The sequence below is a fragment of the Exophiala aquamarina genome, assembly GCF_000709125.1.
Source record: "Exophiala aquamarina CBS 119918 chromosome Unknown aczIA-supercont1.1, whole genome shotgun sequence".
Classification (NCBI taxonomy): domain Eukaryota; kingdom Fungi; phylum Ascomycota; class Eurotiomycetes; order Chaetothyriales; family Herpotrichiellaceae; genus Exophiala; species Exophiala aquamarina.
In genome coordinates, this window is record NW_013550587.1 from 3,597,443 (window position 1) to 3,623,701 (window position 26,259).

General features: G+C 49.9%; 9 protein-coding genes across 9 annotated transcripts; 4 read left to right on the forward strand and 5 right to left on the reverse strand.

The window, feature by feature from the left end:
- Nucleotides 1-138: 138 nt before the first annotated feature.
- Nucleotides 139-1,086, reverse strand: A1O9_01279 (NADH-ubiquinone oxidoreductase 30.4 kDa subunit, mitochondrial; the record flags this gene model as incomplete). The annotated part of the gene is made up of 2 exons (XM_013410438.1): nucleotides 139-839; nucleotides 897-1,086. The coding sequence occupies 2 exons, from the start codon at nucleotides 1,084-1,086 to the stop codon at nucleotides 139-141; spliced, it is 891 nt and encodes a 296-aa protein (XP_013265892.1).
- Nucleotides 1,087-1,728: 642 nt separating this feature from the next.
- On the forward strand, nucleotides 1,729-7,446 carry A1O9_01280 (uncharacterized protein; the record flags this gene model as incomplete). The annotated part of the gene is made up of 5 exons (XM_013410439.1): nucleotides 1,729-1,775; nucleotides 1,834-1,900; nucleotides 1,960-4,072; nucleotides 4,694-7,073; nucleotides 7,248-7,446. 5 exons carry the CDS (start codon nucleotides 1,729-1,731, stop codon nucleotides 7,444-7,446), a joined length of 4,806 nt encoding a protein of 1,601 aa, XP_013265893.1.
- A 1,303-nt stretch (nucleotides 7,447-8,749) lies between these two features.
- A1O9_01281 (uncharacterized protein) lies at nucleotides 8,750-13,352 on the reverse strand (the record flags this gene model as incomplete). The annotated part of the gene is made up of 2 exons (XM_013410440.1): nucleotides 8,750-9,616; nucleotides 9,663-13,352. 2 exons carry the CDS (start codon nucleotides 13,350-13,352, stop codon nucleotides 8,750-8,752), a joined length of 4,557 nt encoding a protein of 1,518 aa, XP_013265894.1.
- A 1,911-nt stretch (nucleotides 13,353-15,263) lies between these two features.
- On the forward strand, nucleotides 15,264-17,268 carry A1O9_01282 (uncharacterized protein; the record flags this gene model as incomplete). The annotated part of the gene is made up of 5 exons (XM_013410441.1): nucleotides 15,264-15,528; nucleotides 15,582-15,975; nucleotides 16,023-16,251; nucleotides 16,308-17,070; nucleotides 17,141-17,268. The coding sequence occupies 5 exons, from the start codon at nucleotides 15,264-15,266 to the stop codon at nucleotides 17,266-17,268; spliced, it is 1,779 nt and encodes a 592-aa protein (XP_013265895.1).
- Nucleotides 17,269-18,252: 984 nt separating this feature from the next.
- Nucleotides 18,253-19,023, forward strand: A1O9_01283 (uncharacterized protein; the record flags this gene model as incomplete). Its single annotated transcript, XM_013410442.1, has 1 exon — nucleotides 18,253-19,023. The coding sequence occupies one exon, from the start codon at nucleotides 18,253-18,255 to the stop codon at nucleotides 19,021-19,023; it is 771 nt and encodes a 256-aa protein (XP_013265896.1).
- Nucleotides 19,024-19,555: 532 nt separating this feature from the next.
- Nucleotides 19,556-20,480, reverse strand: A1O9_01284 (orotidine 5'-phosphate decarboxylase; the record flags this gene model as incomplete). Its single annotated transcript, XM_013410443.1, has 2 exons — nucleotides 19,556-20,217; nucleotides 20,324-20,480. The coding sequence occupies 2 exons, from the start codon at nucleotides 20,478-20,480 to the stop codon at nucleotides 19,556-19,558; spliced, it is 819 nt and encodes a 272-aa protein (XP_013265897.1).
- Nucleotides 20,481-20,820: 340 nt separating this feature from the next.
- Nucleotides 20,821-21,555, forward strand: A1O9_01285 (uncharacterized protein; the record flags this gene model as incomplete). Its single annotated transcript, XM_013410444.1, has 2 exons — nucleotides 20,821-21,256; nucleotides 21,338-21,555. The coding sequence occupies 2 exons, from the start codon at nucleotides 20,821-20,823 to the stop codon at nucleotides 21,553-21,555; spliced, it is 654 nt and encodes a 217-aa protein (XP_013265898.1).
- A 686-nt stretch (nucleotides 21,556-22,241) lies between these two features.
- Nucleotides 22,242-23,404, reverse strand: A1O9_01286 (uncharacterized protein; the record flags this gene model as incomplete). The annotated part of the gene is made up of 2 exons (XM_013410445.1): nucleotides 22,242-23,236; nucleotides 23,293-23,404. The coding sequence occupies 2 exons, from the start codon at nucleotides 23,402-23,404 to the stop codon at nucleotides 22,242-22,244; spliced, it is 1,107 nt and encodes a 368-aa protein (XP_013265899.1).
- Nucleotides 23,405-24,676: 1,272 nt separating this feature from the next.
- On the reverse strand, nucleotides 24,677-26,240 carry A1O9_01287 (nucleolin; the record flags this gene model as incomplete). The annotated part of the gene is made up of 2 exons (XM_013410446.1): nucleotides 24,677-25,307; nucleotides 25,366-26,240. 2 exons carry the CDS (start codon nucleotides 26,238-26,240, stop codon nucleotides 24,677-24,679), a joined length of 1,506 nt encoding a protein of 501 aa, XP_013265900.1.
- Between the last annotated feature and the right edge of the window lie 19 nt (nucleotides 26,241-26,259).

Genomic DNA, 26,259 nt, shown 5'->3' on the forward strand with positions numbered 1-26,259 from the left:
AAGGCCTGTCTTGATGTCCGTTTTTGGTTATATACAGGGTATGATGTCAGGCTAGTTTTGTGGCAGCGGCCTCTACAGCAGTGCTCCAATTCTTTGAGCTCCAAAACACCAAGTGAGGTCGTCATCTTTCTACTACTACTACTTCTTCTCCTCTTTCTTCTCCTCGGGCTTGGGAGTGGGCAGCTTGAATTGGTCTGGTTTTCGATCAACGCCGACGCCAACTTGTTCCCAGGAACTGCTGCCACCTTCAAAATTCCGGAATGCCTGCGTCAGCTCAAGAGGTTCGACGACAATTCGTTTCTTTTCCTCGTCGTATCTGATCTCCGTATACCCAGTCAACGGGAAATCCTTCCGTAATGGATGGCCGTCGAAACCATAGTCGGTCATAATCCTGCGTAGATCCGGGTGCCCAGTGAAAAAGATGCCAAACATGTCGTAGACCTCCCGCTCATACCAGTTGGCCCCGTCGTAGAGAGATGTGATGGAAGGCACGGGAGATGCTTCGTCGGCGTATGTCTTGACTCTTATTCGGGAGTTGTGCCGAACACTGAGGAGATTGTACACGACCTCGAAACGGTAGTTCTTAGTGGGGAAGTCAACAGCCGTGATGTCTGCTACCATGGTGTATTCGGCAGCCGTGTGGTATTTTAAGAAAGTGAAGACAGGGATCACGCCAGTCGGGGTGATGTAGATGCACAGCTCGTCCTTCCAGACGGAGAACTGTTGGACGTGCTTGGGAAGGGCGGACATGAGGTATTGGCCATATTGGTGAAGGGGAAGGGCATGCTCTGAGAACTTGTCGGCGTCATTGACAATGGGTGCGGATAATTTGCCTTGAGCTACAGCCACTGTTAGCGACACAGCGGTCCAACCTCAATTGCTGTGGTACTACCTACGCGGTCGAGGGGCCTTGCGAAGCTCTGATAGAAGATCTGCAGGAGCAGTCCTGAGGTCCTTTTCCTGCTTGGCTCCTTGGGGAGGTGAATTATGGAACAGGGCGACACCTTGGGCGCATCTCGTGGACTTGGGAGCTGCGCTGAGAGACCGCCTGCTGGCTAGACGCAGTAGTGACTTGGTCGACGCCATGATGAGGCGCGGAGCAATAGACAAACCTATCTCATTGGGAATTCGAGATGCACAGCCAGTTAGTGAGGTAATCCAAGTTGGATGCGTCTCAATTGGGAGCTCACCGCCGCCAAGGCACGCGATACCTGCCTGGGACTAGAGGAAGAGCCCATCCCAGAAGGGGCAAGGGCAGCTGTGATTTTGCCTCTTGCCTCCTGCGCTTTTCTTGCTGTTGCAATTCTACTAGTGTTAGTAACTCCTTCCTCCTCTAACCTGTGTCTGTGTCTGCGTCTGCGTCTGCTGCCCGTGCCAGTCAGTGCCACGCATCTCGCTTTGCCTTGGTCTCAAAAAGTCCATCTCGGCCGTTGCAATTTGCGGTTCAAAGCGACTACCATCTGCATCGTTTTCATCTTCGTTGTCCTTTCTCATATCCACGTACACCTCTTGCATCCCCCACCAGTTCATCCTTCACTCCTTTCTCAGTGACAGCAAACTTACTTTTATCCTGAATTCACTCAATCCACTACAGTGTCTTCTCCCAGCTTGTCGCCACTTCACTGACACACGGTGCATGGAGTGTTCCTTCCCTTCTTCTAGTCCGGTGAAGGTGTCGACAGAGGTGGAGCACAGACATAGACCTCTGATAATATTACACCGCGCGACATGAATCGCTCTCAAGATAATGTCATCGAGGATGACGAGGAATCTTGGTACGCCCATATCTCAGAATCGTGCCGCTACAATTTAATATGACTGACCGCACCCTAGTCCCTTGTGTATTGAAGAGTTTGACCTCTCCGACAAAAACTTTCGACCTTGTCCTTGCGGGTACCAGGTAAGCCTTGCTTCCCTCAGCTATGACATCTTCTACTCTGTTTACTAAAGCCCTACGAGATTTGTCAATTCTGCTTCAACAGTCTCAAGAATACCTACGAGAAGAGCACCTGTCCCAATTGCCGGAGACCGTACGATGAGAAGACCATTCAGTACAAGATCCCCACCGCAGAGGAATTTAAGCTCGACCAGTTGAATAAAAATAAAAAGCAAGCCGCCGCCAAGCGTAAAGAAACTGAGAAGCGTGAGGTTGAAAATTCTTCACGTCGGAATCTCGCCGGCGTGCGCGTCAAGCAACAGAACTTGGTCTATGTTATTGGCCTAATTCCATCTATCAAAGACGAGCAAGCCTTACTGCAGACCCTCCGCGGTCCCGAATTCTTTGGTCAATACGGCGACATCGAGAAAATCGTTGTTAGCAAGGCCAAACCAGGTGCTGCTAATCAAGGTATCGGTGTTTACGTCACTTATGCAAGAAAGGAAGATGCGGCACTGTGTATCAGCACGGTAGATGGTTCTCTCAATGGGGACAGGGTCTTGCGTGCTCAATTCGGAACTACCAAGTATTGCTCCGCCTACCTGCGTGGTGAAGTCTGCAACAACAAAAGCTGCAGCTTCCTTCATGAAAGCGGCGAAGAAGGGCAAAGCAGCTCGCTTCAAAATGAACCCCATGGCGTCAAAGTATCTTCGAAGGCCCCTGCCGTGGTGCAGACTGCAGCCATGACGGTTCCCCCTCGGCCTTTGTCCGGCGCATCTCTGACACAACCGATGGCAAGATCAAACAGCAAGGATGAAGGCCTCAGTCGAAAGAGTAGCCATGATGGCTCTGCTCTCCCGTCGACTGCAAGTTGGGCAAACACCAACGCTCCAATTGCCAGAGCCCGAAGAGCCAGTCAAGCAAACAGTCATGCCACAGCTAGCCCACAACTGACACATGCTTCATTGACTCCACACAAGACAGAGGACCCCAAAACCAAAGAATCTCCCGCTGAAGCACAACCACCGATAACAAACGTACCAAAGAAAACTTCACCGAAACCAGCATCTCCTGCTCCAACCCCCAAGTTCAAGCATGTGGACCCGATCCAGGAGCAATACGATTACGTCCTTCGAACCCTGTCTCAAAATCATTCGTTTGTTTACGATGACTCCTGCCTCAGTCCTGAAGTTCGCGCCCAAGTCGAAACCATGCCATCCTTTATTGATCCTTTTGGCGGTGCCAAACGACGTGCCATGCGCGAAAGGGAAGAGGCTGAGAGAGCAAGAATTGAGGCTGACACGAGAGCGAAGCTTGAAGCACAGGCTATATCCACAGCTGAAGAAACTTTAGAGGAGGATAACATGGCCGCAGGTAGTCTGGCTCTGGGAGGCGAACCTGAGCATGATCCCCGGACTCTCTCCGCCCGTGGGGCCATTGGTCGCCCTTCTCAACCTTTGTCCGATCAATTCACGAATATGAATCTCAATTCTCGAAGTTTGACCCCGCAGCAACGTCAACAGTTGTCCCAACAGCAATCTGGAGCTACACAAACACTCTCACGCAATACTGCATTCGAAATGTCCGACTTCGATCGACGAGAACCACAGTATAGTCAAGCGCAGTTTGAACAGATCAACAACCACCAGCGTCATGGGTCAAGATATTTCAATAACGATTCTAAGAGCTCTTCTGCCAATCGATTTCAAGGCCAGCAGCAATCATTTTATTCCAGTGGTGTACAAGGACCGCCTCCTGGATTGCCAACGGCTGGTACCCCTCCAGTGAGCGGCGGTGGAATGTTTGCCCATGGACAGAACTTCACCAACCCTGGCTTTGGGGCTTCCAAAGACACGAATGCAGAGCTTTACTCCATAAGGAATCGAAGCGGGACGAATCAGGGTCATGATATCCCTAATAAGCGTGAGTTGCTCCTTTCTTTGCAAAACAACCCCCCTCGGTCACCTCCATCATCAGCCCCTGCCCCTGGTGGTCTTAATGCCCTCTATGGTCAATACCAGGGAGCGTATCAAGATCCTGGACTTGTTAAACAGAGGAAAAAGGGGAAGAAGCACAGACATGCTAACACTTCCTCTTCAGGAGGCGGTGTAGAGCATCTTGCAGACCCGAGCATCGTCCAAGCGAGAACACAACAGGGTAATTCCACTGGGCAGGGGCTTTCTGGAGGTAACCAAGGTGGGTACTCATCGCAAACCAATGTGATGTACGGCGGTGGCGGGTACAATCGGTGGTCGTGACGATTCTCTTCTTTCATCAACCTTTTGCGTTTACGTGTGTCCTCTTCATTCTCTTCATCCATCTATTGCTGGGTTTTATGTTAGGCGTTGGTCGGATCAAATATTCACCCCTTATTGCGGAGCGGTCGAGCAATGCATAAGCTAGTAGCTAGATGGCGAAAGCTTCAGGGAGTCACAGCATGGTCACGCTCGGTATTCCCTGGCGCGTGGGAGTCAACTTTACACGATTCTTGTCGGCATCAGGCTTTTTTCTTCAGCGGCATCATCGGTCCCAGTTCACAGCTATGATCTCATGTATGTTAGTCACCCTTGCCTGACACCATTGCAAAATGTCAGGCAGATTCAAAAAACAACTTCTTACACATCATCCAGGAGCTTGTTTTAAATTCTTGTAAATCTGAAGCTGGGCGGGACAGATGATGCAGAAGGCCTGATCGTCTCTGCCCCCTTATGTATCCTTGAGTCGCCGATGATGTACCCACCGCCTTATGCCGTCGTTCTTGTGTTTGATGAGAGTATTTCCATTTGCCATACTGATTGCTAATGAATGATTTTATAGTAGACGAGAAGAACTTCCCTCCACTTCCCAACCGCTTCGAGACAGCGAATTCAGCACTTCATTCTCGAGTTTCATCTTTCCACAGCCTGCACAGTTCTGGGCTGCGCTCATCGACTCCCAAAATCCCTCCTGGATTTGAGCTAAGTCATGCACATCCTACCCCGGTTTCGAGACAAGCTTCGCCTGGAACGAATCTCAATTCCACACAAAGTGTATCTACCACATCAACAGCAATTGCTCCTGCAGTTCCTTTGATTCCTGTGGGGCCGAGGACGTCGACTCCGAAACCAAAGGCATTGGAGACACCCAAGACACTTCAGAAGGAGATAAAATCCGATGGCTTGTCCACTACGCCAGCTGAAGCCAAAGGAGAGAGAAATGAAGCCGCGGTCAGTCTAGGGTCTCCAAAACCTCGAGCATCGCGACACAAATTCAGTGACAGTGACCCAAAAATAAGAGTCGCCGGCCAAGGCAACGAGGAGGATAGTCAGCCCTCAGTTGCGGCCTCTAAAAAGAATGAAGGGAAGGGCACACAAAAGCCACTCAGCGCCAAGCCCGACCGAATCGAGATCCCTCCCACGCCGACGACTACACATTCTGAGAATCGCGGTTCACAACCCATAACAGACAAAGACAAAGACGGTACGCCAATCTTGGGCTCAGCCATCGTCGAAACACCGGGCACTCAGAGCCCCAGACCTACAACCCCTGCAGCTACTACTCCATCTGAATCATCAAAGGCTTCAGCGGCTCGTCCAAGGACTCTGCGTCTGACTACAGGCATGGCCTCTAAGCCATCAGAACCCAATTCTTTGTCAGCTACTACAGAAAGGTCCGGCGTTATGCCTCCGACACCAGCCGCCAAGAGAGGCTCTAGAAGACCTTCTACTTCATCGGTTCAACATAGTCGGCCATCAACCCCTGCTCTGTCAGAGTTCCTTTCACATGATGTCTCCCGCGCCAGCTCGCCTCCGCCCAGCATTGTTGGCAGCGCAATCGAGCGAGGAAAAAGCAAGAGTCAACAGAAGAAGGTGCGCCGTGAAAAGGCCAAAAAGGCCACAGTGCAAGAAGGGACTGTCAGTTCGGCGTCAGCTTCAGCACAACCCTCGGTTGAAGAAGTTGCACCAGTCATCGCCAGACAGAAGAAGCAGAAGCGTCGAGTTGACAGCAGTGCGGCAGCAAGCGCTGAGGAAATGACCAAATCGACCTCAAAAGCTTCAGATGAAGTCAACAATGTTCAACCCGCGCCTCCTAGTCAGCAATCATCAACCATCGACAAAGAAACCACCGTCACCACATCATCCAAGAAGCACAACTTGGCAAAGACTGAAGAGAAAGAAAAGTCAGCAGTGGTATCCTACAAAGCCAGCAAGACGACTCAAACTCAGAAGTTGTCCAGTTCTATGTCCTCCATGCCAAAGGAAGAAGCAAGTGTTCCAGCGGTGATCAAGTCAGAAGATGCGGCGAAGACTCCGTTCACACTTCGTGATCTCTACGCTGAAGTTGACAAGATCACTGGTCCTGATGCAACCCCTGCTGAACGCTCGGGCGCTATTCAAAAGTTTCTGAACGAGCACGTCTCACCAATGCCCAAAATTGTCCACTCAATGATCCATAGTGGTGATCTAACCAGGGATTCCCCATGGTTGAACCCACCTAGCTTCAATTCGACAGTATACAAACTACCACCTGATTCGCGCCGCGGACAGGAGTACCTAGATGGCAATGGCTACAGTGCGACGGACGCCTTCGGGTATGTATATCTGCCACTCAAGGAGAAGCATGCATTGAAAGAAGGCCACTCTGTCAGCATTGCAGATGGTGGCGACAAAAAGGATGATCTGCTCAAAAAATGCCTGATCACCTCTGACGGTTCTGTGTTGAGACATCTTTCTGGAGAAGAAACCAAGAGAGTCATCGAGCTCAATGAGCGAAGACCTATGTATCTTGATGAATATGGTGATGTCGGCACCATGAACGGTCTTGGCCCATTAGAACACAATGACTTTTCGAACCTTGCTGGGGGCATGGAGCACCTCGGTAGACATGGCGAACAGCATGGTGTCGTTTGGGTTGCGGGTGAGGGTGAGCAAGCCGACCTTGCAGAGGACGATGACGATGAATTCGAGATTTTCGAGGACGATGACGCTGAGATTGATGGCGAAATCGGAATTGCTAGCGACGATGAAGAGTTCGACATCTTGCATGATGGCGGCATGGAGACAATCCCTGCCTCTGTCCGTGAGGGTTTGGGTCGTTTGAACGTACCTCTGGGAGGCGCCTGGGACGTTCCACCACCCTCAGCCTCGCAAAATCCACACAAGACTCCTCGTCAGACGAGTCTTCCTGGTCTAGGACCTCATTCAAAGACGAACGCTCTGTTCGCCAAGGCAAAGAATATCAGCTTGAGCCCAACGAGCACAGCCGCGACCATGGCAACAACGACCACCAACCTCTCGGGGGGCAAAGGCCGACATCCGCACGGCACTCAATCATCTGGTGATGCTTTGACGGCACCCGATGCGTCTCGACAATCTTCCTCTGTTGGCGCTAGTGCTTCTGGTTTATCTCCATATGTCCCTCGTGAGCCAATCAATCTGCGGGCGCTCACCGACGAGGAGCTCGCTCGACACGTCGCGGCGACAGGCAAAGAACTCGAATTGGCTAGAAAGGAGATGGATCGCATGGAAAAGTTGTGGAACAAAAAATCGAAGGACATTGGTCGTTGGAGAGAGGGCTTCTTCAAGGCATGATTGAATGATCGACGAACAGATCCGATTTCGCGAGGCGCTTGGGAAATGGAACGATAGTGGGTCTGGTGAGTTGGGTTTCACTAGGGGGTTGTGTGAGTGTTACTAACTGCTCTCGTTCATTTATTGAGAGCCGCCTTCGTTATCGAGGCTGGATGGAGATGGATCGCTCTCCATGGACAACGCCAACGAGCTTATGATAGCATGCCATGGCTCATACTCTACGTAATCATGTTTGTAATAAAACTGTACGATTATACTCGACGCGCATTATACTCGACGCGCCACATCGGTGCAATCGACTTTGAGAGAAGACAAATACAAATTCAGGACTTGGATTTTTCAAATTCTCTAGCGACACGGCATTGAACCATGCACGTTGAAGCAAGTATTTGACAACTGGGTATCCGTTGATCTCATGAATTAAACTCTTGGATGGCGAAAGCACAGCTCGACTACCCTCATTGTTGTGTACACCGTTTCTCTAATGTGTAGACCAAAACCTTTTCAATCTACTCTTCGCCAGTGGACTATGGAGGCAGATTAATTGGACGCGTTCAGCAAGTACCTCTCGCCGGTTGGATTGATCTCGAAGTTCAGACAATACCATATGGTAACGCCCTTGCGGGCCTCCTCTAACTAGGGAGTACTGTGGCTTACTGGCCGCCTTAACTAGGCCAGGGCTACTGCGTGCCCCGTTTGTAACTACAAGGAGCCCGGATTTCAGTCGGTACTGTTTCAAGTTCTGGTCCTGTGCGTACTTCTTCAGTTCAGAGCACTGCGTACCGATCTTAAGCAATCCAGGTACTCCTTATGAATAAACATTCCTGCTCCTGCTCCTGCTCCTTTCAACTGGAACGTGGGAAAGGGGAACAGAACGGAAGGCAGGAGAATATCGACCAAGTAGTGAGCCAGCAGGAAGAGGTTTAGGTGGAGCTCAGATATACGTGCCTTTTTGCCGATTGTTAGGCTGAAGACGGAATCGCCTGAGCGAATAGGCTGAGTTGTACAGATAGATGAATTAAGGTGTTTTGGGCATGCCTCAGCTTACGCGCGTTGCTCAGATCCGGAGACGTAAATTGACTTTGGAGAGGTCAATTTTCACCGCTGAGGATTCTGATACCAGCATTAAAAGTAGATTGATATCTGCACGAAGAAATCCTATGTAGCAATTTTGCATGGACCCGCCCGAACAGACACGCACACTCGAAGCAATGTACAATTTTTGCCTTTTCCCCCCACCCCACCCAAGCCTACGATAAATGTTCCATTTGAACTGATGTTCACATTTCCTGGCAAATTCTGCTTAGCGGACTGTGTTGCGGATAATGCTCCAAAGCAAGGACAAGCCAAAATGGAACTTCTGGGACTTAGTCTTGCTGGTAGGTACTTTTTCGTGCTCTTCCTTTGCGGCCTTCTTTGGGAACAGACCTTTAATCGAGAAATTTTTGACTCGGAACATGTAGTAGAGACCAAGTCCGGCAGCGATATTGAACCCAATGTATGCAAACATGATTCCTAAATTCCTGTACTGTTCCGATGGATAGATCCATGAAGCAGCCAAGATTTGATCGGCATTTCTTGCTGGGCAGTATTCACAGGCGTTGGAGGCTGCTGGGTTTAACAGCGTCCCCAAGGCTCCACCTTCGAGGTATCTCTCAAGGTAAACGCCACATGTCTCACCCTGGGGAGGATCAAAGATTGCCAGTTCGTTTTGAGCACAGACAATAGGCCGATCCGCAAGACCTGTACCTGCCCAACCGCCGATTAGGTAGGTGAATGGTGAGACTCGATACATGAAAATCCAGAACCCTGGTAGCGCATCCGGAGGCTGAAGAACACCGTTGAATTGCAAGGTCAGGGTAAACATAATTGTTGAAAGACTTGCAGCAGTCTCGGTATTTGGAAGGGTAAAGATGAGCATCTGCGCGAAAGTGGCGGCAAATAATAGAAATTGGAGGGTGAAAGCAAACATCAAGCCAATTTCTTCTCCTGTTTGGTGCATGCCGAATACTGGAAAATACCACGCCGCCCAGACAATGATAGAGAGGAAAATCTGGAAGGGCATCTCAACGATGACGTTGGCTAGGAGGAATACAACCCAACTGTACATCTTGGAAGGAGCTTCACGGACTTCAAACAGTGAGCGTTGTGGAAGGAAGTTTGACATGACCTATGCAGGGTTAGTTTGGAGTAAGAACAAGAAGCGAAAAACTTACCTGATTGACCGTCGTTGAGAAAGTTGCATTCAGCATGAATATCGCAAATATGGTATTCTGAAGACCTGTCATTGATGAATTCTGGAGGAAGAAACTGAAGCCAATGAACAATGCCGACAGAAATCCAGCTTGAACCTTCGCAAAGACGTAGCCAGGCTTTCGAGAATAGTTCTGGAACAACCTCTTCAAAACATATCTAAATTGAGTGGTGAAAGGAGCAGCGAATTCCAAGGTGTCATCCGTATCTGTTCGGGCGGTAGAACGATCCGTAGCAAGAATCGACAAATCTTGCTTCATATGTTTGTAGTGGTCACTAGAAACCCAGGCCCCTGGCCAATCATAAGAGGCATTTCCAATAAGACTGAGAACATATTCTGCAGGATTTTCCTGCTCGTCGCAAGCACGTGCCCCGCTCGCCTCAAAGTAATTGGTAAGTGTATGACAGTCTCGTCCGAGTTGTCCAAAGTAGGCCGTTCTACCACCTTTACTGAGGAGGAGAATGGAGTCAAATTGTTGGAAAAGAATCGCAGAAGGTTGGTGGATTGTGGCTAATATCGCTTGCCCATTCGCGGCAAGCTTTCGAAGTAGACAAACAATAGTCCACGAGCTCTGAGAATCTAGACCAGATGTAGGTTCGTCAAGAAAGAGGATACTGGGTTTGGCGGCCAGTTCAATCCCGATGGTAAGGAGTTTTCTTTGTTCGATGTTTAAGCCCTCACCAGGCGAACCAACAATGGCTTCACTGAAACATTCCATGTTGAGCATTTCAATGACCTTCTCAACATAAGCGAATTTCTCCTCGCGCGAAATAGATGCTGTTTGCCGAAGGAGAGCAGAAAATCTTAGTGCCTCGCGCACGGTATTGGTTTCCAAGTGAAGGTCTTGTTGTTGAACGTATCCAGTCCTTCTTTGGAATGATGATTTCAATGGCATGCCATCCACATGAATGGTTCCAGATAGTTGACCAACAGTATTTTGTCTTTGGGCGAGAGTATCGAGTAAGGTTGTTTTCCCCGCGCCGGAAACACCCATCAAACATGTCATTGTACCTGGTTTGACCCATCCCGACACGTTATTAAGAAGACGTCGTTGGGTACCACGTATGTCAATATCCAAAGTCATATCTTCCCAAGTTAGAAGGCTTCCATTGGTCGTCTGACCTCTCTGTTGTTTACGGTCGCCAGTAGCAGGTTGCTGTCCCTCAGTAACACTTGTCGAAAGCTCAAGCTTGTCTTCCACAGTCATTTCGGCAGCAATGAAGTTGTTTGATCTTTGTGATGCATTGGATTCAATATCCTGACCACTTCTAACAACCGATTCTGCTGCTTTCCGGTTGCGGAAGACGAGGCGTTGAGGATTTGACGTTGCTGTTGACTTGAATTCAACCACTAAGAGGTGGAATACGAGAAACGCCAGCATATAGGCAATGATGATACCGAGATTGCGCCAGATATCCGAGTAGCTGTAGTCGTAGCCGGACTTGACCCATTCATCACCTGATACATCAACTTGATCGGGAGTTGCCCCAATGACTGCACAAGCAAAGTTGGAAACCCCGTTTGAGTAAGGTGGAATGATGTTTTGTGGTGCACATCTGTATAGTCTACCATGAACTTCATTTACCAGTAAGGCAGAAAAGACGTAGCTGACAGGATTGATGTAATTAATCCACCGAAACCATGGATGCATGTAGGTCGTTTGTAGCGTGAACCCAGTGTAGATGACCATGACAAGGACACCAAGTCCGGCGACTGCATAAGCGGCTCCCAATTGCTGGGAGGCAGACCCAATGGTTCGGAAGATGGCTGACATCATCAGCATGCATAGAAAGCTGAATAGCAGGAAGACAAAGAAGGGAGCAGCTTCTGGTCGGAGCCCGGCCAAAAAGTAGAAGACCACATTGAACAACGTCGAGATGATGAATTTCGGTGGAATATCAACAAGGAATGCTGCAAAAGCATCTGCGAAAGGGTGGTAGAATGCGTATTCTTTCTGTCGTCGTACAACTTGTCTCTTTCCAAAGAGTGAAGCTATCTCAGTGACAGCCATAAGAGCGTTAAGGAGTGTGGCTAAGAATATGACAGAACCTCTGGAAGATAGGCTTGCCGTTGTAGGTGGAGGTCCGTAGAAAATACTACCGATGATCAAAGCAAGGATGATCCTTCCAATTGCCAAGGCGACAGTAGAGTTTCTGTCATTCCAGAGAAGTTGCGAAGATCGTTTCATACAAAGACCGACTTGCATCGGAACTGAGAGCAGATATGGTGAGGATTTCCGAGCATGCTTCGCTTGCAACTGTCGATGAATTTCTCGAACTTCGTTCAGAGGATTTTGAGTCCCAAACGCTTCTGCATCCTGCGAAAGCTCTGACATACAGGCCTTGTAATCATCAGAGTTTAGCCAATATTGCTCAAATTCAAGAGCAGTCCTTGGAACTTTGCTCTCGTAGCCCTCTCTTGGTATTCTTTCCGATGGGTTTGTGACGGATGTAAGGAAGTCTGGAGTGGTTTGTCGTTGAGGACATTGCCATCCCATTGTGTGAAAGAATGACGATGCTGTGGCAACAGGTCCAAAATAGATCTGGCGGCCCTCATAGAGAACGAGGACTTTGTCGAACAAATCATATATGCTCTGACTTGCTTGATAAATGGCCATCGCCTGGGTGACTCCCATGACATCTGCAAGAGTTCTTAATGAGCGGGCAAACTCCAGAGCAGTCGCTGCATCAAGCCCTCTTGTGGAGTTGTCCCACGTTGCGATGGAAGATCGGGCAAGGGCCATTTCAGCAATGCTTACGCGTTTTCGTTCTCCACCGCTCACCCCGCGAATGGTGTCATTGCCGACTTTTGTATTGTATACATGAGAAAGTCCAAAAATTCTCATCATAACTTCAGCCATGTGGGTGGATTGTACCTCTCGGGTTACTCCCTCGATCCGAGTGCGAGAGGTTGCCGCTGTTGCAGCAAAATGCAGAGTTTGTCCAACCGTAAGGTGAGGTAAATGCTCATCGCTTTCCTGGTTGTAGACGGCTCTCCCAGGGAAAAATTTGGTGAAGACCTTTTGAGGTATTCCGTCATATGCGATGACTGACTCCTCAGATTTTGTCAAGCCTTCAAGATGGCCGCTGATTGACTTCAAAAACGTCGTGCAACCACTCCCGGGGCGGCCCAGGACAAGGAGCATCTCACCCCGTTTAACAGCCCCATTGAAACTGTTCAGTATCCTTGTGGGTTCTTTTTCAGTCTTCTGAAATATCCTGGTTATGTTTGCGAGCGCCTTAAACGGAGATGCAATGGTCTTTTGCAGCTCAACCCCTGCACCGGTTCCAGATACAGTTAATGAGGAAAAGGAAAATCCTACGCTTTGGCGTTTGAATCCATCCTCGCGAAGTAATTGGAGAAATATGGTAGCCCAGAACCGAAAGTCGAAGGCTTCACTCCGAGGGTCAAGCCGAGGGTCGATATCAGAAAGAGTCTCTGGTGCAACACCAAGGTCCGTGGAGAATGTGGTGGCCACCCTGGTGAGGTCGGTGTCCTGTGTCCTACCAACGAAGGGGTGTCGGCGCTTCTTCGCCTTTAGATCCTTCGCATGTTGTGCTATTCCATCTCGTAGTCGATCATGGATAGTTGCTTCCACAATCTCACGGTAATCTTCCTCTGTACTTGACCTCCGGCTAGGGTTGATAGACATTTTGATGGACGAGCTCGTCGCCTTTGAACCCACCTCGGCGAGCTTCCACAGATGCTTGGTGATAGCAGACGAAGAATGGTGAAAGGAGACACAAAAGGAAGGAGGGAGGGGGATGGAAAGGAAATGTACTTAACCGGTAATAATAGTAGAGGGTCAAGGCGCAAGTTAGCTCCAGGGAACAGGAGTGCACGGTTTGACGGATACATAGTGGCCGATGGTTTGCAGGTCTCTAATATACGAAGGGTGCGTTGCATGTTTAATGGTAAAGCTGTTTCCGAATGGAAAAAAAGTCAAAGGGGCAAATTGGTGTAGGGTTGGCCAATCTCTCTCACGGGCGCAACAACAACTCGGTATTGAGTGTGGTCAATGCGATTCTATCGAAGAGCTAAGCGTAGCAAATGAAATGAGATGAGTGGTGCACTTAGCGACAAGCCACATGGTCGCATGGACTTCTGGATTCGTAGGGAGTAAGCGTGGAGAGGCAGGGCAACAGAGTTCCAAACGAGAGGGATTATTCAGGATGGGAAGTTCCCGGATTCGACAGCAGAAGCGACAGCATGCCGAGAAATTCGGGGAAGATAGAAATCCGGGTGCCATTTGTCGCCATTGCCGGGCCAAGATGTTGCAAAGGCTCAGGCACAATCTCGTATTCTTGCCGGGTTCATGCGCGTGCTTGCCACTGCCACTTTTCGAAAGGCTACAACACGCTATAGTCTATAAGCGACAGGACACTAACTCGATAAAGTGCTAGCGCACTGCTAAAACCAATTCCTTGGTTACCATTCACTCCTAAGGTCTGGATTGGAACTCGTATGGGATACCCATTTGCAACAAAATGAGGCTGTGTAAACAATTGTGTCTACGAATGAAAATCCATTCGGAGGCCACCATGCGAGGCGCCTCGCAGAGAGTTTGGACACAAGATTCTCAACCGCCTCCGTCATAGTGCGTCCCGTAGTTCCGTACTTTCATGTCAATGACCCCTCCCCAGGTTGCGCTACTATCGCACAGTCCCCTCCGCCGACCACAAGCGTTCGTGACTAATAATAACAGGTCTCCACAGCGGCACCTCTGGAAGGATCCCGTGTCTGCGTTTCACTCTCCCTCCAGTATTCGCACATCATGTCGAGTCTGCAAGTTTAATATCAGCCCTCTCTGCGAAAGTCCTGTATGTTGCCTTCACATGCTGCGAAACGGTTACTCAAGTTCTGAGCCACCTTTGATCGCCCTGTCCTTGGTTCAAACCATGCTGGAGTCTCTCTCATGTCGCGTCTCGTCTCGTGGGAGTCCTTCTCGCATCTCCGTCTCCTGCTTGCTCATCTTAAGCATGATTTTCAACACCACTACCAGAAAGAATCTGCGTAGCAATGGCTTAGCTAATGGTTATCCTTTGACTTCCCACAGCCCCCTGCCACCAGTACGTCATGAGAGCATATGGGAATGCCAATTGACTATCGCCCCACGAGGCTGGCACCATCACTCACCAGACCTGGGAGGTTGGGCATGGCCTTCATATTATATATGATAGATAGTCGAGCTCTGGAACAAATAAATACTCTTTCGTATCACGAAATTGATTATTTTCCGTCCGTGATGAGAGTGAAAAGACCTACGGAGAACCATGGTCGACGCACGGACAACATCATGGCCCCGCCGCGCTCGCATTGACACCCACTATCTACGGCACCCGGGCACCTATCGCCAATCATTATTGGGACCATTGGGTTGACCATTGGGTTCAATTCAATTTCAGTGGAGTCTCAAGGCTGAAATATACCAACCAGTTTGCTTCGAATAGAAGTCATGCTATAAAGTACTCAACATCATGGAGTTTGCTCTTCCTACAATCCCGACCCTCCTCCGATCTTATACACGGCTTCTGACTATCACGGTGACCGGACTTCCGCATACATGATAGGACTAATGCGGTGGGCGCGGCCACTATCAAGCCAGTCGCGTTTCCACGACCCTGAGGACCATAGGTTGATGGAGAATGAATCCAATGTCGACATCAATCACCAGACGGGCCTACCGGTCCTGGATGGTGAAAGCGGCGAGGATGAACTTGCATTTCGACACCTGCGGGGAGTCGATACAGTCGACCTATTTTATGATCTCCTCGTCGTAGCCAGCCTTGCGACCGTCACAGCCAGGAGTGAGATTTTTGATGCTGCAAGTACGAAAATTGATCAAGCACTAGTATGGTGGACAAAATTGACTTCTCACTAGCCTTGAAAGCATATCTCTGTTTCTTCACACTTCTTTGGGTCACTTGGCTGCAGTCCACTCTGTTTGGGATTCGATGTCCGGCCGACTCCAGGTTTCGCCATGTGCACAAAGCAATATCATGGATAACTATGACTGTATTTGTCGTATGCACGATGACCTATGACATAATCCACATCCCGTCTACTATCCAGGGGTTCAAAGCATTGTCGTCAATTTTGATTACTTCGAGGTTAATCTTGGCTACACAATACATCATAGTGTTGTGGAACGCTTCCAACCAGGAGATCAGTAGGCTTCCCTTGATATACTCAATTGGGAGCATGATGGTCTCTGCAATGGCATTCCTGTTGATTTTCTGGGGTCTGGGGGAGAACTCGGGATGCTATTTGGCCTGGTATGTTGAAATCACTGGATCGACGGTGTGCTCTAACCGATATTTAGGTACGGCGTATGTGTGGCAGAAGCAACTTCGATAATAGGCATCTTTACAAAGTGGAGGATGACCAGCGCCAACACAGCACATCTCGTTGAGAGACTGGGCTTATTGACTGTCGTCATCATGGCAAAGGGAGTTCTCAGTCTATCGCGAACGACATACAAATTGTTCGACACCGTCAAGTGGCCGCTTGCTGATAATCTTGGAGAGCTTGTCTGCTCAATGCTCTTGATGGTGAGTATGAGTGTTCCTGTGGCGGCTTTTCAAACCCTTCGTGCTGATATTTGTAGTATTTTATATTCATGCTGTACTTCAACCACGCCGAAAACGACAGATTCGCATGGACCAGCCAACGAATCTGGACAATTCTGCACTATCCACTCCACGTTGCCATCCTCGTGATGATGGAAGATTGCAGCTTTTTGATATTGTCGAGAGTCATCAACCAGATCTCTGGGGCATGGCAGGCACTACATCCTCTACATGACTTTTCTGACTTGAGGACCTTTTTTGAAGGCTACATTTCCTCACGTGAAGTTGCCTCCGACCTTTTAGACGACATAGACTCTTTGTTCAACATAGCATTCAGAAATCGGACTCGCTTACTCAACTTGTACAATTATACGGAGCAGATCGAAGAAATCAAGCACATTGCTCAACCCTTCAACTCATTTCAATGGCAACTCGAGGCTGGTACAAGAATCGACCGACTGTGGAATGAAGCAGAGAATGCGATAGCCTCTGTCTTCGGCGTGAATGGGCTCCAGCCACTAGATCATAGATCATCAGCGGCATACCAACGACCAGCCACGGACGAGTTGTGTTCGTACTTCTATCTTAGTGCCGGATCCCTACTGCTTATTCTTGCTCTCATGTCCCTAGTTTCCAAGAAGGACCATGAGCAAAGTCGGTGGTTGTCCATATGGGCGAATATCGTCATTGGACTTGCGTTCCTCCTTCCTGTCAGCTCCATCTGGGTCAATAGTGGGACCGTCGAAGCTTTCTACTCCACTCGTTGGACAGTGGTACTAGTCGTGTTTGGGTACTTCACTGGTAAGTTGCATGATGGTCCGGTCGAATGTCTTACCGAAAGGTGTGATTGCTAACGGGAATGTCATTTTAGTCGCTCTATCCCACGATTTGGCACGTCGGACACAAGACCGCCAAAACTGCCAGGGGCAGTCTGAGCGGGAGGATACCGTGACACAGCTGTTGGAAAAAGGAGTCCATTGCGGGGGGTCTTATGCTTGAGAAGAAGCCACTTATTTAGCCAGTTTAGGTAATCAATGATCGGGATTCATCGTTACCCCATATGGATGGAGTACAAAGCCCGATTTTCAATCCCACTGAATACCCACGGAAAAGGATGCGATAGATCCAAAGCGTGATCTGGGCGGAGACACCTTAACTTCCTATCTCAAGAGCGACGATATAACTCACTCTCAATGCCATTGAACTCCACATTGGAGTCATCAATAGTACTGGGCATGAGAATGATATCCATCCAAGGATTTGGCCATTATGTCTTCTTTCTTAATCCTGACTGGACAGATACTGCATGACTTACCGGAAAAGCGAAGTTGTAATTGAAGCCATTAGTGGACATTCACATAGCCTGAACCCCGATCGAAGTTTGTAAAGCCCGAGATGAGGAACCCAGATCAAGTATGCCGTAACAAATGCGCACGGTCTCAGTGGCATTATTTGGCATTTTATCTTCGATGCCGCGGAGAAAGCAGTTGAGTTAAGGAAGAGGAATAGCGGGCCGCTTTCCATAGCGTCCGGAAAAAGAGGTCTTCCGATTGGATTGTGGAAATTTCTCACTTCGGATACTGGCATCGATGACACATATTCCAGGTTCCTAAGCATGGCTGAGGATATTATCTCACCAGGGGCTGCCTTGATGCGAGGAACCAACTACCGTCTTCGTCTAATCGTGAAGCCGAGTGTCCGTTCTCCCGCGACAAGAACACAATGAGCCCATTGAAATTCCCGTCAGCATAACCGCGGAAATATATCGATAACGCGACGTCAATCCACAATAGCGAGTTACATACGTGGCCCACTTGACTAAGACCCTGAACAACGGTGTCCCTGGTGGTTTATATGAGAACAAATATATCCTATAATGAAGATTTCTGGAGTTCCCGATTATCGGCAACACTTTGGACCGTTCTGAACTATATACAAGCACAATCCCAAGGAAGACATATCTCGACTCGTACAGCAGCAAAGATGCATCATATCGACGCGAAACTCATCGAGACCGACCTGCCCTTGCGGATGCAGTACCTGCAGGACTTCCTCCTATGGGACCCAGCGAAAGACGGATCATTGATCGAAGCATGCAAACCGGTACTCGCGCCAATCGTCAACAACGTCGTCGACGCAGTCTACGACCACCTCTTGAATTTCGACATCACCGCCGCACCATTCGCGCCAGCACAGTCAACGGACGGCAGTGGCGGGTCGGGCTCGAAAGTGCAAGATCTCCATCGCGACCACGCGAACATCAAATTCCGCAAGGACTTCCTGAAGGCATATCTGGTGAGATTGGTGTCGAACCATGACTGGACGCCGCAGAGTAAATTCTGGTCGTATATCGACATGGTCGGGAAGGTACACACGGGATCGATGGATTCCGGGCTAAGACATCGGAAGGACAGGCCCGCGTTGTTTGTGGAATACCGCGACGTCAATCTCCTGCTCGGATGGGTGGAAAATGCCGTCACGGACATTGTGATGGGCGTGGAAGCACTCGATGCCCAGACCAAACTGGACGTGCTGAAGGCCCTGAACAAATTCTGGTGGATTCAGAACGATCTTTTCGCAAGACACTATGTGGTCAGCCTCAGCGATCGAGCTGCCCACCGTGTTGCATCCAAAGGTATCAAAGGGTTGGTCGCATCTACCAATCCATTCAAGCCCGAACAGATTACATCGGCACTCCTGGCTTCCGCCTCAACGGCTGTTATGTTTGGTGCATATTGGGCATTTTCGGGATAAAGGTTGGAAAAGCGATCGTCCGACATCATGAGTTGTAACATTTAAGAGGCACTGTGTTTGTTACTGGGGTTCCGCCTCTCCCCTCACATAATCCCAAGGAGGAGCTGGGACTGGCGATCGCCCTTTCGATAGGGCTAGATTAGAACTAGACATACACTAGAGCAGATATCCCCTAGAGTGTACGCTGTTAGATTTCAATAACAGAAGCTCTCAGCTGCAAGTTGCGGGAGTGCGCTGGCTATCAAGATTCTTCCAAAAATCAAATCAAAAATAAGGTCTTCATCCGCTCGCGTTCGTGTCCAGTACCAAACAATGTGGTTGGTGGATATCAGATGGCCCAATGGTCGACCTTTAAGTGCTCTTCTTGGGAATAGACCCGATATGCGATCTGACCTGGAGCCCATACCATTGGAAATCGATGGCAACAACTTGGACCATCACTTTGAAGTCACACTGGAGGGAAGGATCACCGTACCACTTGTTTGATTGGTACTTGGCCTTCGCGAGACCGTTGATGCCGGTGCCCTCTTCATTAACTGGCCGAGGCCGAACGCTGCCTATACGCTTCCCAACCCGCAGATTGATATTCTTTGACAGCAGCAACCGGGTCAGCGGCAGCATAGATACCCCTCCCCGCAATAAGGAAATCTGAGCCACCTTTCATCGCAGTTGTTGGAGTTTGATATTGCTGTCCAAGAGCGTCTCCTTTATTCGAAATATTGACTCCGGTGGTGAACACTACAAAATCCTCATCCGCTGCAGCATTAGGGGAATGGCTTGAAAGCTCCGTAGTGGAGACGAAGCCCATCACGCTCTGTGGGTACTTCCTCGCGATTTGAACCGACATTCGAGTGTACTCCCCGACTGCCAGTGAGCCCTTAGAAGTCATTTCCGCCAGGATTAGGATTCCGCGGTTGGGTGCGTTCTCCTCGCGGATAGTTTGATCGAGAGCCTGAATGATTCCTTCACCCGCTAGAATGCTGGCGTTGACAATATGGGCCCACTCGTGGATTCGTAGAGCCCCGCCCTTGTATTGCTTTTGAACAGTATTACCAATGTCAATGAATTTTCGATCTTCGAAAATAAGGAAGTCATGCTTCTCCGCAAGAGTGGTGAGCCCTTGAATGGTTTCGGGCCCAAAATCAGATAGAATGTCGATGTGTGTTTTGATGACGGCTATATATGGCCCCAAACCTGTGTAGTGGCGAAGAGTCATGTCAGATGATCTGTCATGGTCCCTTTCATTCCCCTTTCATCATGCTCTGAACTTGCAAAGGACGAACTCTTTTACGAGACTTACTGTTTGCAATATCGAGAAGTTCTTTGGTGGTGGTCAAATCGGCGGACAGAACGATATTGGTCTTCTTCTTTTCAGCAATATTGAACAGTCTCTTGACTAGTGCATTGGGATGGTTCGAGGCCCGTTGAGCAAAAGGCAAGGTGCTTTGGGACGTCATGATTGCTCGTTTTTGCATCAATATGCAGCACCAAGCCAATATCAGTGAGGAGGTTCTCTCCGTGGCGTGGCGTGGCGTGGCGAGCAAAAATATTGGACAAGGGTTTGGAAAATCCCCGAATAAGGGGCCAGCAAACATGCCAAGGCTAGTAAACATTGGGGAAGCGATTCTGAGATTCTTTATTCGCTTGTTCGACCGGTGCATGTCCATGGTCCTTTGAGTTGCCAAACCTGCGAACCGAAGCAGTTTACTCTCGACGTCTCTCCGAACAATCATCACCGAGAGGTTGTCCACGAACTTCACCAAACCCAAAAGAAGGCCCTGCAAGGGTCTTTTCACAATGATCTGCTCCAGCTGTCGACGAGCATTTTGGTTGCGAGTTGGTACATTGCGGAAGCAAATTGCCGTTCCTTTATCATCCTCCAGCGTTAGACATTACGCAGCTGCGGTGCCAGCAACACCGAATGCGGCATCTTCTCAACCAGCGTCCCCGGCGGAGCAGCCAGGCTCGCAATCAAATGCAGCACAATCCCAGCCGCTTTCCGACCCTTCCAAGGCCTCGAGTGTCTCAGCAATGCCCGATGCGCCAACCAAGAAGATTCGCGCGCCCAAAAATTTGAAGAGCTCGGTAGCAGCAGGCACGGAATTGAAGGGACTTGGCTTCACGAAAGCCAAACCGGTGATCAAAGCGATGGAGGACCACGAGTATCCTGACTGGCTATGGACGCTGCTGGACGGGAACAGCAAGGCCGGCGAGCCCTCCGTTGACCTAGCCGGTGAGTTGTTCCAGGAGTCTTAACAGAAAGATAAATGTTGGACACAATATGCTAACTATTCTCTCTCTTCCTGCACAACAGCGATGACTAAGAAACAACGACTCCGCTACGACAAGGCGCAGGAGCGCCTACGAAACAACATCCCCGTCGAAATCCCTTTGCACGAACAGAGTAAAGATCTCACTGGACCGAGCGACGATGCCATCACGAGTCTTCAGCGCCGACAGGAGGTCACTAAGAGCGCACGTGTTGCCAATAGAAAGAATATCCGCGAGACCAATTTCTTAAAGAGCATGTAAACTGGCAGTGCATGCAAGGGTTGGAATCGATGATGGCTTTTCCCCTTCGCCAAGGTGGTGGAAATATTGGATGGCCTGTAACAAAATATGGAATTTACTCCCTGGTTAGTGGATGTCTTCAACTCAACATGGCCATTTGTGAACACAACTGAGGTCATGGCTCTCCCTTGTTCTGGCTCCTGCGGTGACCTTCAACAATTGATACTGTGGCTAGCTTCTGTCCTTAGCGATGGCACATTGTTCAAAAACGACGACCAGGCGAAAACGCAAGAAGGCGAAAAGCTGTGGGTTCCTCAGGCACAATGGTTCATATTGGAGCCGAGCAGGAGTCCATAATCAAGTCTATGTATGCAACCGCATTCTCGTAATTCCATCAAGAGCGAACCATCAAAACGCCCAAGTTGCCTCCAGTTCCATGGAAAATACTCCTCCCATTCATATTCATGCTCATGCTTCGTGTATACCATATCTCGCTGCCGTTTTCGAGATCACAGATCACATGTATTTATGTCCCGCGCTGCTGTATTACACTGTTGCCGCCGGGGTATCATTCCTCGTCATTCCTCCAATGCATTTAGTAATTAGTAGCCTGAGCCCGCTCGTAAAGCTCATCCCGAGATGTGGCTCACTTAGATCCTTACCCGAATCCAAACACCGAGACACCCGACCAAGATATGCCTGATAGGTCATGCACGTACACTGCTGGCGCCAGAACTCCATCTCAGACGGCGGAGTCCAGTTCCGCTTCCACGTACTGCCTCTTGGCTACAACCACCTCCCGTCAGGCCAAGTTCGCCTTCAATTCTACCCACGTCGCGTCCCCAAGCATATCCAGCACTGAAACTGATGGCGGAGAAAACAAGAACAACTCCTGCGGAGATCATCCAGGACGCCAGTGTAGGACTGATTAATTCTTCACCTACTATTGCTGTCTTTGCGGCTCGCACTTTCTTGACTTGACGCTCTTTGCTTGATTCTCGCGATTTCCGTTTCTGTTGCTTTGGTGACGAGGTTGTCCGTCTTGGCTGTGATGCTGTTTCAAGTTCAGACTCTGGTACTAGCCGAAGTGAAGTGGGTTGAGCTGGGGGTCTTGTGGTTGTATTTCTCGATGGCTGGCCTTTGGGTCTCACTGCGGCAGCGCAGGAAAGTAGTGTCGTGAGAGAGGCACGAAGAGCGGCGTCATGGTCGGGTTGATAGGAAGACATAGCAGGGTGACTGCGCGTACGGGTTTGGTGCTGGTAGCTGCGCTGGGTGATTGTCCGATTGGCATGTTGATCAGAAGGCTGGACAGCAGGGAAGTACGAGTCGGGAATAGGTCGAAGTTGTGAGGATGGAGGATGGGAAAATGCATTGGGTTGTGGAGTAAAGACTCTGTTGATACTCCTCACACCTAATGCTGTCGAGGTGTCGTCGTCATCGCCGGCTGCGTCTGGGTCGATATCTTCGTTGGAGCTACTCATGATTCGATCACTTTCACTCTCGCTCTCTTCGTACTCATCTTGACTACTCCCTGTGGTACTTGTGGCTCGCGGTTCACGAGGCAGCTGATGTGCTGAAGTCCGAAATTGACGCGAAAGGCGTTCCTCTTGAGACCGAACACTAAGTCCGGTAGTTACGATGTCGTTGGCGGTCGAAGATAAGGATGTAGAAGATGGATGCGAGGGAATCTCAATCCATGAGTCTTGCCAAAGTGATGAGCGAAACGGGTGAGTCAATCGAGGGGGAAAATCGCGTTACCTTCTGAGCCAACGGCTCGAGTAGTTGCGACTGCTGAGCTGGAAGGAGAGCAGTCTGGTCTATCGCGCTCGGTTCTCTGCGAGCCAGAGTACTCGGTGGGAGACGGCCTCATATTGAAAGATCAAGACCGTCTTCAAAATCTGGATGTGATCGGTCGTGTTGGCTGGCTGCGGTGTCAACGACGTTCGAGCAGGCGCAGGAGGTATTTGATTTTACTTAATGCTTTCCCGCATGTACAGTTGGAACGGCGGGAGATGTAGGCCTGATAAGAGAATGCAATGCAAAGGATCAATCCTGTGGAACAGAGCAATGTGGTATGGTAGTTGGGTGATGGTGATGGTGATGATAGAGCGTCTCACCGCTGACTGACGACGTGATGGTGGGGGAATCACGGGTGTCCGACTAGTTGGATAGTGGATGGGGTTGGTGGGATTGGGATTGGGATGGGTTGCGCTCGGGCTTGGGATGGGAGATTACGCGAACTTGAAGATCTGCACGTGAGGCTCCCACTTGGTCTCTTGAGATCTCTTGACGCCAAAGGTTGGCAGCCTAGCATGCAATGTACTTGGTCTGAATAAGAACATGAATCTTCCGCTCGTGCCGTCAAAATCAAAATCATATAAATTGAGGAGACCTGGTCAATACTAGCAGTACTGCAGGACTCAAGGTAAGGGGGCTCACTTCCTCGCCAAGTCTGGTGCCAGCGGATGCAAGGTGGAGGTCCGTACGGGTAGTCAGTTGTGTCAGTTGTTGGAGAGCAGGTTTCTCACCCATACGACACACAAGAGCAGCTGATTGAGAGGATGTGGAATGTAGGCAGATGGCCACTTCAGATGATTCAAGGATGGGTCACGCGGTGTCCCGCGGGGGGGGTGGGTGGTTGTTTGCCTGGGTGCCTGTGGACCCCCAATCCAAGCGCCACACTCTGCCGAATGAAGCCCAACTGTCCCCATTATTGTCCATCTTGGGAGGCGGTGTCCAAGTGCCGCGAGCCGCCGCCGATCTCGGCCATTCCTGTTCTTGCCACGGCCCGTCCTCAGTAGTCGATGGACTCAACGCGGGACAGGTATTGGATGGAAAGCTAGACTACTGTGTACGCAGTATGGAAGGATTCAAAGACCATCCCATCTGTATTATTGGTTTTTCTTTTGCGTTGAGATTACAGTAGGAAAAGGGAGAAAACCCATTGAACTTTTACACCATGTATGTTGTTGCCCTTGCATCCAATCCTTACCTGAGTGCAACGAACAAGGAGATATGCAAAGGCCCAGAAACCCCGCACCCAATGTAGCTACTGATGATTCAGGGTATCTAGCAGATCATCACGACATGACGCGGGTCGATCTAACATCACTTCCAAGGAAATAGATGTCATGTCTGTCGCTTAGAAGGTCGTCTTTCTGCCAGAGAAGTCTCCGAAACCGCCACGGTTGGTGCTGCCACCTCGACCGCCTCTCGCACCACCACGCCCACCGCGACCGCCACGACCGCCAAAGTCTCCACGGCCGCCGCCACGACCACGGCCACCAAAGCCACCGCGGCCTCCTCCTCCTCGTCCACCGAAACCGCCACGAGCTGGGGAGTCACCGTTGTTTTGACGGGGTTGGCTGTAGTCAAGACGAACAGCACGGCGGGCAATGTAGCCTCCTTGCATAGCCTCCAAAGCCCCGGAGGCTTCGTCAACTGAAGAGAAGGTCACATAGCCAAAACCCTTGGGTGCCCCAGTATCACGATCGGTTGGCAGACGGACGCTCATGATGGTGCCATGAGGACTGAAAGCGTCGGTGACATCGTCACTTGTGCACTCAAACGAGAGGTTTCCAAGGAACAAGGTGTCGGTTGGTTCACCGAGCTGATCTCCGTAGGATTTGCGGCGGTTATCTTGCCTTTCTCCCGTGTTTTGCTTGGGGTTTGCGAAGTCGACGTTCATAGCGCGACCATCAAGTTCAGCTCCCTGCTTGGCGGCGTGAGCTTTGGCGGCATCAGCAGCGTTGACGAATTCAACATATCCAAAACTGCCAACGAGTTAGTCCGAGGGGTAATCATATATTATCGAAAATTTTATCCACTTACCCTTTGGAACGACCACTGTCGCGATCAGTCATCAGTCGAACGCCGCTGAGCTCACCAAATTCTTCGAACTCTTGACGAAGCCAATCCTCGTCGACATTCCATGAAAGGTTGCCAACAAACAAATTAGGAGATGTGCTTGCTGGAGCAGCCTCCTCGACCTTGCTCTTCTTAGCAGCAGGAACATCCTCGTCTTCGGCCTTGCGCTTGGTGGTCTTGACATCGACTTTAGCCTCTTCATCTTCCTCATCGCTGTCACTCTCTTCTGAATCATCACTATCACTGGCATCGTCGCTGCTTGCACTGTCGTCTTCATTGTCGCTCTCTTCGTTAACGGCAGAAGCTTTGGCTCCATTGACCTTTGGAACAGCAACTTCCTCCTCGGAGTCACTCTCGGAGTCGTCAGAGCTCTCATCATCGGAATCAGATTTGGCGGTGACAGCGGGCTTGACGGCCTTGATAGGCTTAGCGACAGTCTCCTCGTCAGACTCGGATTCGTCGTCGTCGTCCTTGGATGCAGATTCTTCGCTGGATGATTCTTCAGAGTCGCTTTCTTTGGCGGGCTTCACGGCTTTGGCCTTGCCATTAACGGCAGCTGGCTTGGTGTCGACTTCGTCGTCGCTGTCGGATTCTTCGTCGGAAGTTGAAGAGTCTTCTTCCTCCTCCTCTGAGCTTGGCTCTGGTGTAGGTTCCTTAACCTTCTTGGTCTTCGTATCCTTCTTGGTCTCTTTAACAGCGACTTTCTTTGCAAGATCCTTGCTCTTGGACTTTTCAGTCTGGGAGGGCTTTGTGACGGCACCTCCCTTGACTTTGGTCAAGACATCGGCTTTGGCAGATGTCGCCTGCTTGGAAGCAGACTTGGACTTTGTCTTGGACATGGTAAATTCGGACGCTGGC